Source organism: Myotis lucifugus, unplaced genomic scaffold, assembly GCF_000147115.1.
Source record: "Myotis lucifugus unplaced genomic scaffold, Myoluc2.0 scaffold_4, whole genome shotgun sequence".
Taxonomy (NCBI): Eukaryota; Metazoa; Chordata; class Mammalia; order Chiroptera; family Vespertilionidae; genus Myotis; species Myotis lucifugus.
Genome location: NW_005871052.1, coordinates 21,853,827 through 21,869,467, shown reverse-complemented (window position 1 = coordinate 21,869,467; position 15,641 = coordinate 21,853,827). Strand labels below are relative to the sequence as shown.

At 37.8% G+C, this 15,641-nt stretch overlaps 1 protein-coding gene across 1 annotated transcript in view; it reads right to left on the bottom strand.

Moving 5' to 3' along the window:
• Positions 1–1,122: 1,122 nt before the first annotated feature.
• Positions 1,123–15,641, bottom strand: part of LOC102435577 (cytochrome b-245 heavy chain) — a 36,337-nt gene continuing 21,818 nt past the window's right edge. Inside the window, exons 8-13 of the mRNA XM_006082953.3 lie at positions 13,524–13,616; positions 10,399–10,652; positions 9,384–9,546; positions 7,877–8,023; positions 5,196–5,320; positions 1,123–3,751 (exon numbers count right to left, since the gene is read on the bottom strand). Coding sequence (XP_006083015.1) covers positions 3,625–3,751; positions 5,196–5,320; positions 7,877–8,023; positions 9,384–9,546; positions 10,399–10,652; positions 13,524–13,616 — 909 coding nt within the window. The 3' untranslated portion in view covers positions 1,123–3,624. The remainder of the gene's footprint in view (positions 3,752–5,195; positions 5,321–7,876; positions 8,024–9,383; positions 9,547–10,398; positions 10,653–13,523; positions 13,617–15,641) is intronic.

Below are 15,641 nucleotides of genomic sequence, written 5' to 3'. Positions count from 1 at the left end.
CTCAGCATAATAATGGCCATATATGACAAGCCAACAGCTAACATCATACTCAATGGTAAAAAATTTAAAGCTTTTCTTTGAAAATCAGAAATAAGACAAAAGTACTCACTGTCATCACTCCTATTTAACATGGTAATGGAAGTCCTAGCCAAAGCAATCAGACAAGAAAAATAAATAAGCAGCATGAAATCAAAAAGGAAGAAGTAAAATTATCTTTGTTTGCAGATGATATAATTTTATGTGCTAAAATGACTGGGTAAAAAGTTATTGGAGAAAATGATATTTTTATCATCACAAAATATTCCCCAAACATTACTTACTAGTTACAAAAGTAAAATAATACCTTTACATTTATAACAGAGAAATCTGGTGATTAAACTTCATACCACCAATAACAAGACAGACTGTCAATACCTACCTTCTAATACACTAAGGATACAGTGTCACCTATATATGACTGTAAGCTAAATGATAGTTTGTATCAGTGTTAGATTTCTTAGACTAGCTTTTTATCAACAAGATTGGGATAAAATGACTACCTTGGAGTGTCCTGAGTGATTAGCTGAAGTGTATGTAAAATGTTTGACATAGTAGAAGGTATTTGCTAAATGTTAGCTAGCTATTTCTATTATTAACACTTGTTTCAGGTAATGTCCTTAGCCACCATGGCAGAATTTGCTGACTCCCACAGGAATATATGCCTATGCCTTTATCCATTTCCTGGACAGTGGAGATTGTAACTGGTTGACTCATTTAGAACAATGGCCAACACAGAACCATATGTATATATATTAACAATCTGATTTGATGACACTTAATTGCATAGTTAGAACCCAAGAGGAAATGAAAAAAAAAAAAGAGGTCTTATGCTAGGGCTTCTTTGCCTTTTAAATTCTGATGTGAGGTGATACTTCCTTGTTCCTTATACCAGTGATGTGAGGGTCACCAGGACAGTAGCACAGAACTCTATACTCAGTTTTCCCTTCCCAATCCATAAATTGTGCAGTGTTTGGCATGACATATACAAAAACACAGGGAATCTCAACTCTACCGTGGAAGAAAAGAAATCTTTAACTATCTGAATCCACCCTTTAACACAAAGATCAACAACACAGACACCAAAAGAGTTCATTAATTTTAATATCGAGTACAGTTTTGATAGTTCTTCCCAGGGACCCCCAGGATAATCACATACCATACCTACAAGCATTCAAATTTTATAAAAGCAATATTGCAAAAACGAAAGAACTAAGAAAAGCCTTTAGAATGTTGAGATTAAAACACTGCTTAGTCATTCTCTCAGTAATTGTTACTAAATGCTAAATACTAAATATTCAAAAAAAGATGCACTGGTGGCTTGGAAGAAGCATGAAGAAGAAAGCTCTCAAAATGACAAGCACTTTTATACTCATCTTTAAAAATCTCATAACCAGCATAACACAGGACAGATTTCTCGATTTTGGTAACCATGTTGTGCCAAAGGGAGAAAACCCTTTATAGTGCCAAAGGGAGAAACATTTTCAGAGCAACAAATGGAGTTGGTTTTATTTATGTCAAAATAGGTTAGTGGTAGCCAAGATTCCCAGACTCCGTATAAGTGTGGTTCCCCCTTTCCTCACACTTGGTATCAAGAATTGAAAACAGGAAGATAGAGCCAGAGTCATTGTAATAGCACAATAAAAATTTGTTAAATGAATGAACTGATACTTGGCATGCAGTGTGAGCAGGCTGGACCTACATTTCTCTACTTGGAAACTTTCCTGGGACATTTTGGGAAGATGACATACCAGCAGCAGACCTGACTTGTTAGTGTCCTGGTCATCTTGAGAACCCAAAAGAAAATCTGAGTTCTTACTAGTTTATCCCAGTACCCTGAATATACTCACTCACATCAAAATTTGTAATAAGAATCTCATATTCAATATCATATGTAATCAAAATAAAATGAATATGTGCATGCTTCCTTCACTTACATTCAATACATATAAGACTTTAAGTCTGGGGTAGAAACTGAGCAATGTGAGGTCCCTTTCCCCTACCCTAACCTTTTGCCTTTTTAGCTTTCTCTCATTCTTCTATTCTCTTTCCTCCTTCCTGCCCATTTATTCCAAACCTTGTCTTCTGCCCTTCCCCCTGCTTACTTCTCTTTCTTCCTCCTTACTGAAGTTGAATAATTCTAAATATCTGTGGCTCCAGAGGGTTGGGCCAAGAAAACTTTTTAGTTAACAGATATAAGAGCAGTTGTAAGAAAAAGAAAAATGTTTCTGGCCATATTAACAATGATTTAGAGACTCTCTTTTGAACACATAGATATGGAGAACATTCTATTGAGTGTGAATTCAATACCTACACAATAAACTGGGTATTTTAGTTTCTAGGATATAAATTTCATGGTGATGATGATAAAACAATAAATCATTAGTCACACAATAAGAACCATTTTTGTATGTGAGTATTTAAGTAAAGCAAGGGGTGATGCTATTTAAGGTAGATGGACATTCAGATACATATTTGTCACAATTCTTAATTTTAAATTCACAAGTGATGGTTGGGGGAGATCCTTTCAAGTATGCATTTCTTTCATAACACAGACAGCAAGACTAGAGAAGCCAGCCTGAGTTACAGTAGAAGGTCCGTTCTCTGCCTCCATCTACCTTCTCTCCATGCTTCAAATATGAATGTGAGGGAACCTCCAGGACACCCTATTGGTTACTATCCTTAGCCTGTTCCCTACCTTCAGGAGCATCATGTTCCTTTGGCTTATAAGAGTAACAGAAGTTATTTCCTCAGAGAATTCTGTTTAAGGTTTTAAATTAATTCTACCCTGGCATTATATGGTTCTAAATGTCTTTTCATTCATTCATTCATTCAACAGATTTTCATTGAATATCTACTCTGCGCCAAGCATGATTGTATATGTTGGGTAATACATCAATTTCAGTTACTCTAATATTCTTTTGTAAGAAGAATATCTGACACAATTAATATGATCTATTGGTAAACTGAAGTATGAACAAATGTCAATCCTGTTAATGTTAATCCTGTTAATGTTGTCAATCCTGTCAATCCTGTTAATGTTAAATGTTTAATGTTAATGTTAAAAATCTAACACTGACACATTCATGTTAAATGTGTCAGCACATAATATTTCCTTCCATATGACAATAATGCGAACAAAGATGATACAAAATGGAAAATGAATAGCTACTTTCTGGTTTGCTTCTCCTTTTGGGGAATATACAAACCCATTTCCAGGTAGCCTGGTATTGTGGGAAGAATACCAAATCTGGAGTCAGATGCATCTCAGCTTCATAACCTTCGGGAAGTTACTTCATCATTTGAGTCCCCATTTGTTTTTTATCCTAAAAACTAACTCCAGGAATCATTGCCCTACCTTTCTCTGGCATGAATGACAGGAAAAAAATGTTTGTAAAAGTGGTCTGAAAACTATAAAGCCCCATTCAAATGCAAATTATTACAATCAAACAATCTGACATTCCTTTCAGGGAAAACTTTCACATTAGAATTTCTTTTTCTCCATTTTTTAAGACTTACATAATCAGCTAGCACTATTTGGACATTCAACAGTATAACCCACATTTATTTTCTCATGAAAGAAACCAATTAGAAGTTTTCCTTATTGAAAATGAAATGCACTCCCCGAGGGCCAGACTCAGAGTTGGAGATGCTTTGTTTACTGAGGGTTTCAGCCAAGGCTTCAGGTCCACAGAGGAAAACTCCTATTCTGGTACTTTGGGGAAAGAAAGAAAAGATAGTTTCAGGTTTTGGGATGCCATAGATTACACAGCACCTAGGGGGATTTCCAAATAATTTTAGGCCTCAGGGAAGAGCCCCTCTGCTCCTTTGTCTTTTCCACAAATGGTTGGGTTTAGATTGCAAAGGAGAGTTGCTCAGCCCTATTTGTGAAGGCAGCAGTATACTAAAATGAGGGAGCCTAGGATCAGATGCATGCAGATGCGTGACGAGATAATGGACCCTCCCTGGAATTTCTAACAGATCAGCATGCCAGACACAGATACTGGCTCCTCCCTGGTATCCACGACGACCCCACACAGATACTGACTCCTTCCTGAATACCCTGCCGACCCCTGCAGCGGGAACTTCCTCAGCTCATGCCCCCGCCCCTCATTAAACACCTGCATAAAAAGAAACCCCCCTTCCCTGTTGGCGCGAATCCACTGGCCGTCTTTGGGGTTTGTGGGTCACCCGGGGACGCAGAATAAAATCTTTCCTTTTCTTTCTTTTCTGATTGACTCGGCTCTCTTTATTTCCTACGCCACCTCCTGAGCCACCTAACACATTTAAGCAAGGTTTATGGAAACCTCTACCACAGAAAAATTCGTGGTGAATTTGTGAGTCTGTGAGCTACTTCCCTTCAGGGCTCTGTGTCCTCCCAACCCTCCCCAGCATCCTGAAATCAGGAACAAGTCCACTCTTAAGTACACCATCTCTGCCCACAGCTTGGTGTAGCTTTATCTCTCTATATTTGAGCGTCTGAATCCCTGAAAGGCATGGTTCCAGACCAGTAGCCTCAGTGACAGCTTTTTAATAATACAGATTCTTGGGCCCTTCCCCAGTTCTACTAAAAATCAGCACCTGCATTTTGAAAAGATCATCTGAGTGATTCATATGCTCATTAAAATGTAAGCAATCACCTTAAGGGTATATTTGCAGAGATTTCTTGAGTTTATAATGTATTCCAACAAGATAAAGGATCCCCTCAAAGTTTCCTGATGAAGCTTTAGTAAGGGCAGAAAGGACATTGGGATGTCTGTCAATTTATGATTTTAGACCCAAAAGCTAAAACTGAAAGTGGGGACAGTGTCTCTTTAATAATATGTATAAATTGTATTGAATTAAAAGAAGTAGAGACACTAGTGAAATTTAGAAGGTGAAAGAAAAGAACCAACTTATGGTCCTACTTGGGAGGAACAGGATTCAAAATGTCCAAGGTGGGGGCCTGAGAATCTTTGTTTCTAATAACTCTCCAGGTAATTTTGATGTGATTGAAAGACTCATCTTGAAGTCAAAGATATGTAGAACCTTCCATTAGGTGTAAATATAGGAATCTGGGTAGTTTCATTTTCAATATACAAATATAGCCATATTTGGGGGCTGCTGCTTTTAGACAGACCACAAGCCACAAGAACACCTTAAAGCAGGAAATGCCTTACTTTGGGTGTTGACTCGCAATTGTCTTGAACTCATTATCCCAGTTGGGCCGTCCATACAAAGTCTTTTGTTTCAAGCCTGTGATGACATCTTTCTCTTCATCATGGTGCACAGCAAAGTGATTGGCCTGCAGGATAGGAAATGAATTCAGAAAAAAAAAAGACATGCTGTAAAAACATGTTTCTTTTTTTCTGAAATATTTACATATATATATATATATATATATATATATATATATATATATCTGGAGCAAAGCATGCTGTAGGGTAGAAGATAAAAAAGATGACCAACCCTAGCCGGTTGCACAATGGTTAGAGCGTCGGCCTATGTAACCAAGGGTATCAGGTTCGATTGCTGGTCCTGGTCAGGGCTCATAAGGGAGGCAACCAATCAGTGTGTCTCTCACATGGATGTTTCTCTCTCTTCCCCCTCCTCCCTCCCTTCCACTCTCTAAAAATTAATGGAAAAAATATCCTCCAGTGAGGATTTTTTTAAAAAAGAAAAAACTAGGTCTCCTCATGCAATTTATAATCTAGGAGGGCAGACCTTGAAGTATCAACATGAATAACCATATTTATAGAGTAAGGTATGATGAGTGCTGTAGAAGAGACACAAACATCTTAATGAGAGGAAAGGAGGGAGTTGGGGTGGGAGGCTATAGGATGGTTTCAGGGTGGCAGCATTTGATTCAGTCTTTGAAGTGTGGGTAGGATTCAAATTCTTTGTCTCACTTGTTTTTCTTTTGGTTCTGTATCTCATCTGCTCTATGACTTTCTTTATTTGCACTAATATATTTCCACTCCCTCTTCTTTAGGGGAATCACTAAGAACTAAAACAATCATTGACTAAAATGCACTCATATTTTGATAACATCATGAGACATCAAATAAAGCCTAAAGCTAGTCTGTGTGTGTATATGTGTGTGTTTGTGTTGACTTCTGCTACCATTCTAGGGAGCTTCAGTTTGAACACAGATATTTTTCATAAAAGTAGCTAATTAAATTTATTTTAAAATTAAATCAGATTTTAAATTATCTGGGCTGGGGATGAATGAGGTAAAAAGGGTGGTTACTTGTTTTAATAAAACTGTAGAGACTATTTTTGCAAAGCAAAATAATTCTTTTTCAATACAAATAAATTTCCCATCAAAAACTGGCTCCTTCCTGGCTTTTTAAAGATCAAAACTGCAAAGCAATTTATATATTATAGATTTTTTTTCTGGGTTTCATTTTTTCAAGTATTTGTTGTTGTTGTTGTTTTGTTTTTAAATTGCAGAAGTTGCATCTTGAAACCACTTTTTTTGACTAGCAATTTTCACGGTCATGTGTCCCTGGCCCATTTGCAACAAGACTCTTCTAAGACTCAGGGAATCCATGCTAAACAATATGCCAAAATCCAAATGAGAAAAAGTCAATTTTCAAGGTACATCGTGCATGGGAAAGATGCCCAGGATTGAGGAGCCACTGAGACACTGGTCAGGAATAGGCAGACTCTTGCTGTAGCTCTCCTCTCAGAGTGACAGCTTATGCTGTTTCCATGCAAGTCATTAATGTTTGCTTATTTATAAATGCTATCCTCTTGGAATTAACTTGTTTTAGAGTTTCTCAATTGAAGCTCTTTTGTCATGTAGGACTAGATAATTCTTTGTTGTTAGGGGTTGTCTTTGTGAATCGTAGAATGTTTACATTGCTAAGTGTCCCTGGAGGGAGGGGATACATACATATACACACATATATGCACACATACATATATGTAACATATAGGTATGTGTGTATATACACCTTTGTTAGATATATTTTGGTTTATCTACAAATGCTAATAGCAAACTACTAGAAGTTGCTAAGAGTGCTGCTCTGGAACATTCTGACTCTGCTAATTACTAATTGGATGCCCTTGGACAAATGACCTAACTTGTTCTGGGCCTTGGGTTCCTCATCTGTGAAATGTGGATAATAGTGGTTAATTCATAGGGTTGTTGTGAGGATTTAATTAGACAAACTATACAAACTCTAAGAACAATATTTGGTCCTGGCCAGTGTTGCTCAGTGGTTGAGCGTCAACCCATGCACCAGGGGGGGTCACAGTTTGATTCCTGGTCAGGGAACATGCCCCGGTTGTGGGCTCTATCACCAATAGGGGACATGTAGGAGGCAGCCAATCAATGTTTCTGTCTCATGGATGTTTCTTCTTTCCTCTCTCTGAAATAAATAAAAATGTATTTTTAAAAAAGAATATCTGGCACATAGTATATGTATTGTGTATATTATAAAACATGCATACACTGAAAATTAAAGGTATATACAGTAGATGTATGTATATGTGTGTAGATATAAAGAGAGAGAGAGAGAAAGAGAGCTAATACTATCTTCTCATTACCCTGTGGATCCTCTGGTCTACCTTGTTTGAGACCCCTGGTGGTAGCATTTCTCTTATAAGGTCAGTCTTGGCTTTTATTCCTTGTCAGCAGCTTAGCTTTGATCTGTTCCACAGATATCAACTTCAAAATATCATCTCAACAGTCTGAATGTGTGGGGATATTGAGTGAGAGTGAATGGGCTGAATCACCAGAATCAATCAACTGCTCTTAGTAAAAACAGTGCAGAAGACACTTCAATAGCCAAAGGGAAGTCAGTAAGCCCTGGGCACTGTGGGAAGAACCTGAAATTTGAGATCTTGTCCTCACCTGTGACTCATCCCAGCCAGTGAGGTAGATGTTATAGCTGAGGAAGCCAGCATTGTTCCTCTCCTGCATCTGGGTCTCCAGCAGCTGGAGCAAATCTGCAAACCACTCAAAGGCATGGGTGTCCCGGCATAGCCAGTAGAAGTAGATCTGAAAGAGGACAGATCATAAAGCAGATTATATTTAAATAGGCCCTGTCAGCCTTGACCCAGGGATTACTTTCCCCCTCCCAACTTTTTCTTGTTGCTCAAAAGGTTTAGAAAGAAGTTTTCAGAAAGTTTTAAACATTTGACAAGCTAGTTCACATGAACCCGCTCTGGCCTTCACATTGGCAAGGCAGTAAATGAATAGCTTGGCTTCAAACATACAAAGTTTAAGAAAAAATATTAGCCCACCTCTTTCTCTTTGGGTCTGCTCTTGCCTTCCCAGAATCCCTGGATTCCCTTGTATCTCCTCTCAGAAAGACCACTAGAATCTAGACCAGTGGTTCTCAACCTTCCTAATGCCACGACCCTTTAATACAGTTCCTCATGTGTGGTGACCCTCAATTTCATTGTTACAAATTGAACATAATTAAAGCATAGTGATTAATCACAAAAACAATATGTAATTATATATGTGTTTTCCGATGGTCTTAGGCGACCCCTGTGAAAGGGTCGTTCAACCCCCAAAGGGGTCGCGACCCACAGGTTGAGAACCGCTGATCTAGACTAATGTAGAACCTTGAATCACAGGACCAATTCCCTGCCTGCTACTACCAGACATTCCTGAGTTCCTAAGGAAAAAAGTATTTCTACCCAAACCTTCCTCACATAGGAAATAGGAAAAGGGGAGAATTAAAAGTCATGATAAGCTTAATGTTCCCATTAGCGGTAATATCTAGGGTTATTAGAATGCCTCAAGTTTCAATAATGATGTTCTTTATCATATAATGAAACCAAATTTACATGGGACAAACAAAATCCTCTGGGAATTTATTCTGAAGAGTTATCCTAAGAAAGTAAAGTTACATGAAAGACATGTCTCCTGCTCTCTCCCTGCAACAAAAGTATTGGGAGGCTGAAAATGAAATTGATCTTGATCACTAACCTAGGATGATAGAAAAAATATTCTATATCCTCTCAATGGAACATGAAGGAATCATTAAAATGATTACTGAAAGCCTGCAGCAACACGGAAAAACACTGTTTCTAGAAAACCAGGACATGAAATTGTACATCTGCATTATTTACAATTTTCTAAAAATATGTAAATCTGGGGAATATTGAAAGAGAATATACAAAAAGGACAGCTATTAGATTGGGGTTGTAAATACTTTCTCTCTACCCCAACTTTCTTTCTTCCAAATTTCTTGTAATATACTATTCTATACAGTAATATACAAATACAGTATACCAAGGGCCTACACTTCCCTTGGTCTCTGCCACCCTCAGCCACGAAGACTCTCTCAGACTTTACTTGTCAGAGTGTGATGAATGCTCCAAGCTTTCTGAACAATAATGGAACCTACCTTTTTGAGCTTCAGATTGGTGGCATTATTGCAATATTTGTACCAGACTGACTTGAGAATGGATGCAAAGGGTGTGACCCCAATCCCTGCTCCCACTAACATCACCACCTCATAGCTGAACACATCTTCGCTGGCTGTGCCAAAGGGCCCGTCAACAGCTATCCTGGAGGGAAGCATAAGAGGAGACAGTTACAGACATATTCTACTCTTCAGAGTGTGATGGGGCACACATTATTCCTAGAGGTGTGCAATATGTCACTTCAAACCAGGATATGGAGCACTTTATTTTGTGAAACAGCTTTCAAGTAACCAACTTAGTATGAACATTGGAGTTGGAAGTACGAAGAGGAATTGTTAGCTTACTAAAAACATTTGCTAATTCTCAAGGGTAGTTTGTTCATATCCTCATCCCCTTTACCCATAACCTCCCCACATACACACATGGCTGTATTTCTTGTCAGGGTGTCCGATGCTTGAAATTTCTGCTTATATTGCGCATTGAAATAAAGTGAGAAATTTCTACATCAAAACTACTTGTAGCTTTAATTTGTCCAATTTTCATCTGTGTATTCATTGAGTTATTCAACAAACTTTTCTTCGGCATCCACTAAGTGCCTAATACCATGTTAGGCATATGAGGAGAAGGAGGTAAAATGAATGATATATGGCATTTACCCTCAAATAACATGCACCAATTGTATTTTAAGAACATCTTTAATATAATATGTTTGCTTGTTAGAAAGGTTAATATACCTTGGCCTTGATCCTTATATATTGAAAGGAATTTGGGAATGTTCATATTTGATTCAAATATTTTACCTTTCATATAAGATTTATGAATATATGCACAAACACACCACACACAAAAAATGGGGAACATAGAGATAACAACCTATATTTGTAGAACCTGTGTGTTTTGTCAGACTCAGGAGATAGTGAGAGATGGGGGAGAGGAGCTATTTAGTGTCATTTTTCATGAACTCATATGCCTTTGTTATATGTGCTTTGTACTCACTTAGGTAATTTCCAGGCATCTTGAAACTCCTGCTTATCACAGCCACAAGCATTGAACAGTCCCTCTGTCCAGTCCCCAACAATGCGGATATGGATGCTAAAAAAGTCTTCCTCAGGGGCAGAGGTCAGTGTGAAAGGGTGCCATTCCAGCTTGGACACCTTGGGACACTTGACAAAAATATATTGTCCCACCTCCATCTTGAATCCCTTCTTCTTCATCTGTAGCTCGATGGTTTTGAAAGGATGAGTCACCACCTAAGGAACAAAACATATCTCTGAAAACTACACTTTCCCCAAAACTTGCCTTTTCAGTGTCTGTATGTATAAAGGGCTGAACTAAGATGCCACACCCAGGTTCTTTCTTCAGGGCCAACACAGCATTTCCTGCAGCAGATATCTCTCTCATTGGGCATTGCCCTCAGTTGTAGCCCATGATCAATGATGAGCTGATGCCTGAGAAGAGAGGCTTGGCCCCTCTCCTCAATTTGGGACAACTCCAAGGGGACATACTAACTCCAGCACTCTCTGTAGAGTGCAATTACAACCATATTTAGGGTCAGCTTTTTCCTCTCCCAATCTTGCCTTTCTTTTCTTTGACAGGTTCATCTCCAGAGAACATGTTCCAATAAACCTTCTACATGTAGCTTTCTGTCTCAGAGTCTTACAAGGGAATTGAACCTAAGAACCAGCTTATTACCATATTTTTTCTTTAAGAAGTCAAGGCAGGGGCTAGAAACAGAAAGAAGAGATGGTTTCCTGCTCAGTCTTCCTGTCTCCCCAGGGAATAAGAGCCTTAGCATCTGGATAGAAGAGAAAGAAGACCCTATTGGTGTGTTATAACAACATCTCCCAAACCAGGGCTAATTGTGTTTATCTGCCTTTGTCCTGAGTCACACCTCAAACCTGTCTGACTCCAGGCATTGTTTCTACATTTCTCCCTATTTGAAGAATACACTATCTATCTTTCTCAAAGCCAGGCCCTACCTACCCGTTGCCATCAATCCATATACATGGAAGTTGATAACATCTTTGTTTATAATAGCAAAATAAAAATGGGAAACAGTACAAATGCACATCAATTGGTGAGTTAGTAAATAATTTTAAAAAATAGAACACAATAGAAAGCTTTCATTTTAATACAGAAAGTAATATATTGTTTCTTTGACAATTCCTGAAAAACCTAGAAGGACTTCATATGTACAACTAAAAACAAACAAGAGATATACAGAGGCAGAACAGCATCGAACAGACCGTCAAACTACAGCGGGAAGGCTGGGGAGGGTTGGGGGGCATGAGGGGGTGGGTAAGAGATCAACCAAAGGACTTGTATGCATGTATATAAGCATAACCAATGGACATAAGACACTGGGGGGTAGGGGAGGCTGGGGGAATGTCAAGGGGGGGAAAAAGGAGACATATGTAATACTCTTTGTAATACTTTAAGCAATAAAACAAAATTAAAAAAAGAGATACACAAGGAAAGAAAAATCAATAGAAAAAAATAGCAGTTTCTCAATGTTGACTAATCTTGCTGAGCTTTTCTTTTCACCAGTGAGGAAGAATAGAATGGGAAGTCCTTTTAATAAAAATTGCCAAACATTTTGAAACTTGTGATTTAAATAGATCTTACATGATAAAGCTGTAACCAACTTCCCTTCATCACTGAAATAGAGTTATAAAGCTTCATTTTGAAAACAGAAAATAAAAATTTATAAAGACTATTTTGAAAATTATGTTTACCATGTTGCAATATTGTGTGGTGAAACAAATGTTTACCATATAGCAATTTTGCTACCACAGGCAAAATTAGGATTGAATTTAATAAAATGTACTAGGGGACAGCTTTATCACTGGAATACTTATAGATCATGCATTGTTTCTTATGTATGTTTATATGAGAAGAAAATGAGTATCTATTTTCTACAAAAGAAAATAAGTTTTGCCTTAGAAATATGTTTAAGGGAAACACTTATTTTGTTAGTCAGTTCTAGTCTAGTAAGGGAAATTTTGAGGTAGCTCTTTTGATCTGTGGGATTTTTCTTATAGTACAATATAAGTATCATAAAAGAAGAACTTTTGTGGCTTTTTGTATTTCCAGATTTCTAATGCCAGATGGACTATCTTTACTATGACCTTATTGCAAAAATAAGCCATAGTAGTGTTTTGGTAGATACTTTTTGAACTGAAGTGAATTGAATTAAATTTTATTTGATAAAAATAGTCTTGTCTGCCCAGCCAGTGTGGCTCAGTGGTTGAGCATCGATCTGTGAACCAGAAGGTCAGGGATCAATTCCTGGTCAGGGCACATGCCCGGATTGGGGACTGTATCCCTAGTGGGGCAAGGGACAGGGGGCATGCAGGAGGCAGACAATCAATGATTCTCTCTCCCTCTCCCTTCCTCTCTCTGAAATCAATATATATTTTAATAGTCTTGTCTGGTGTTTCCTGAAACAATAATAAGAAGTTTATATTTCTATAGCTGGATATTATTTATTTATGTAATGATGAGAAACAGCATAGATTATTGGGAGAAAGCCACTATATACTTGAAGCTAGGAGACTCAATTCTCGATGCAGTTTAGTTAGTAACTTGCTTAAGACTTTGGGTACTTTATTTTTTATTTTTTGGGGGGGCACTTTAATTTTTTAGTCTATGATCACATACAAAGCCCAGAAAAGGAGGTAAAGGGACCTAGCAAGCTATCTCAACCTCAACCAAAGTTCCCTGGTTCTTTTGGCATCTGACTATTTTAAGGCTCAATGTATGCTCTTTTGAACTCCTCTTGTTTCTCCACTCTTAACTAATCACATTATCACTTTATGTCCCTCCCCTCTCCACACACACACACACACACACACACACACACACACACCACATTCATTTCCACAAAACATTTGGGTTCATTTTTCAACAGAAAATGTGAACTTCTAGTTTATCCAGTTAAAAGGTCCAACCATTTGATTATCAAGCTAAGTGCATTGAAATTAACTAGGTCATCTCTCTGCTCTAAGCTTTGTAAAAAAAAAAAGAATAAAAAAGAGCTCTGACCAATGATATAGAGAACTTGGGTAGATTTTTCCATGCTATAGTTAGATTCTATTAGTAATTTCTAAACCAGCTAATACCTTGGTGATGACCACCTTCTGCTGAGATCGCCAAAATCGTACAAGCCTTTCACAGAGGTACAGGAACATGGGACCCACTATCCATTTCCAAGTCTGTAATCAGAAAGAAAGATTTTTAGAAAGGGATGTGTTATGGGGTGATAGCTAATAAAAGATTCACGGGGACAAAACATTTTAGAAGTCAAGATAATCAAAATCTTTATAGGCTTTAAAAATAATTTATATTAGTAAATGTGTTCTACAACAGAATGCATAAAAACATCTAAAATTAAATTTAAAACCGAGCCAGTAAAAATGAACATTCTCTAAGATCATATTGTGGAACTGTGTAAGGCCATGAAGTTTCATATCTACAGTATGAAACTTTCCAAAGAGGAACTGTGCACAAGAATGGGATTTCCTCCTAGTGTTGCAACAGCAGTTGCAATAACCCTACAGCAGAGCAAGGTTGGTTTCAGAATTAACATTTCTCTAAAAGATAGCATTTCAGCAACACTGTATTTTTAATGCAATATTGCAAATGCCTTCAATTGTTATGTAGTCAAAATGTATTCTTTTGCAAGATGGGAATTTTTTTGTAAGAATTTAACTGTTTCTTCAATATCCTGGTAAGTTCCTAGGAACTATGCAATGCACTTGCTGAATAGGGACATACGCAAAGATTTTCAGATTTTTTTTAGATTCCCCTCTTGTCAGAATCGGTGGTGTTGCAGAACACTAAAATTACCTTATAGCATTGTTGGCTATATGAAAACATTTATGCCAGACAAATCCATTCTGGGACTCAGTAAGTTAGGTTTCTAGTTTAATACCTGAAGTAGTAAAGAATTTTAGAAGGCAATAGCATCTAAAAGATGACATTCCAGAATGGATTCCAAGAAGGAAATAAAACCATGAAATGCTTCTCATACTTTCACATATGATCTTTCTATTAAATTTTTTTAGAAACTTTTTATTGGAAGTTGAGAGCACCTAGTTTAATACCTGAAGTAGCAAAGAGTTTTAGAAGGCAATATCACCTAAATGTTCCCCTCTCTAGCCACAGTTGAAGAGTATCTACCCCAAAAGTCAGTATTGTTCTGTTTCTGGACTTTGTTTTCATGGCACAGGTTTTTAAAACAGTCTGGGACCATCTATCTATTTATTGGGTGCCACCATGGAGCTCCATTGAATGGAGCCAAGTCTTGGACATTGCCTCTAATATCCCTCAAAACCCAGAAACTCCTCTGAGGTAGATGCCTGTTAAGATAGTAGTACTCTGACTCCAGCTATCTTCAAGGATATGTGCCTTCTCCTAGCTTATAAAGAGAACCTGAAATACAGTTCCCTTTTTATAATTTCTGTTGATGTCTGAAGGTAGTTGGGACAGTTCACTGAGGTGTCTGGTTGCTTTCAGTATTGAGCAAGGATGCGTGAAGATGTTAAGTCTCAGAGAACATGCTGTGTCTAAAGGAAGAGTAGTCCTATACTAGTAGAGTACAAAAAAAGAAAAGAGAAAATGGAGTGGGAAATTTACCATTATATTATACTGGGCTTAAGGATAAAATAATAATTCTGCTCAGAAGCCCTATACAAGTGTTGATTTTTTTGGCTAGCTTTATACAAATGGCTAGCATAATAACCAATAATGTATACTGCTTTCCAAAGTGGGGAGGGGGGAAGATATGAACATCCCAGGGCCCACTCCTAATTCTATAGAAAGAGATATTAAGATTACACAAAATGGCCCTGGTTGGTATGCTAAATGGTTAGAGATTGGCCCACGGACCAAAGGGTTGCCAGTTCGATTCCCACTCAAGTGCACATACCTCCACTGCAGGTTCCATCCCAGGGTCCCTGTCAGGGCGCGAGTGGAAGACAGCCAATCGATGTGTCTCTCTCATGTTTCTTTCTCTCTCTCTCTCTTTCCCCTCCCTCCTCCCTTCCACTCTCTCTAAGGATCAATGGAAAAAATATCCTCACTCCTGAGGTGATTATTAAAAATAGAAATAAATAAAAAATAAATAATACACAAAATGGAGTTCTTTGGAGCTCCCAACAAAAGAAAGTAAATGTTTCAGCATGTTTCCCCTTTGTCACTGGTGCCACACTCCCACTGTACCATGCAATGCCATTGCA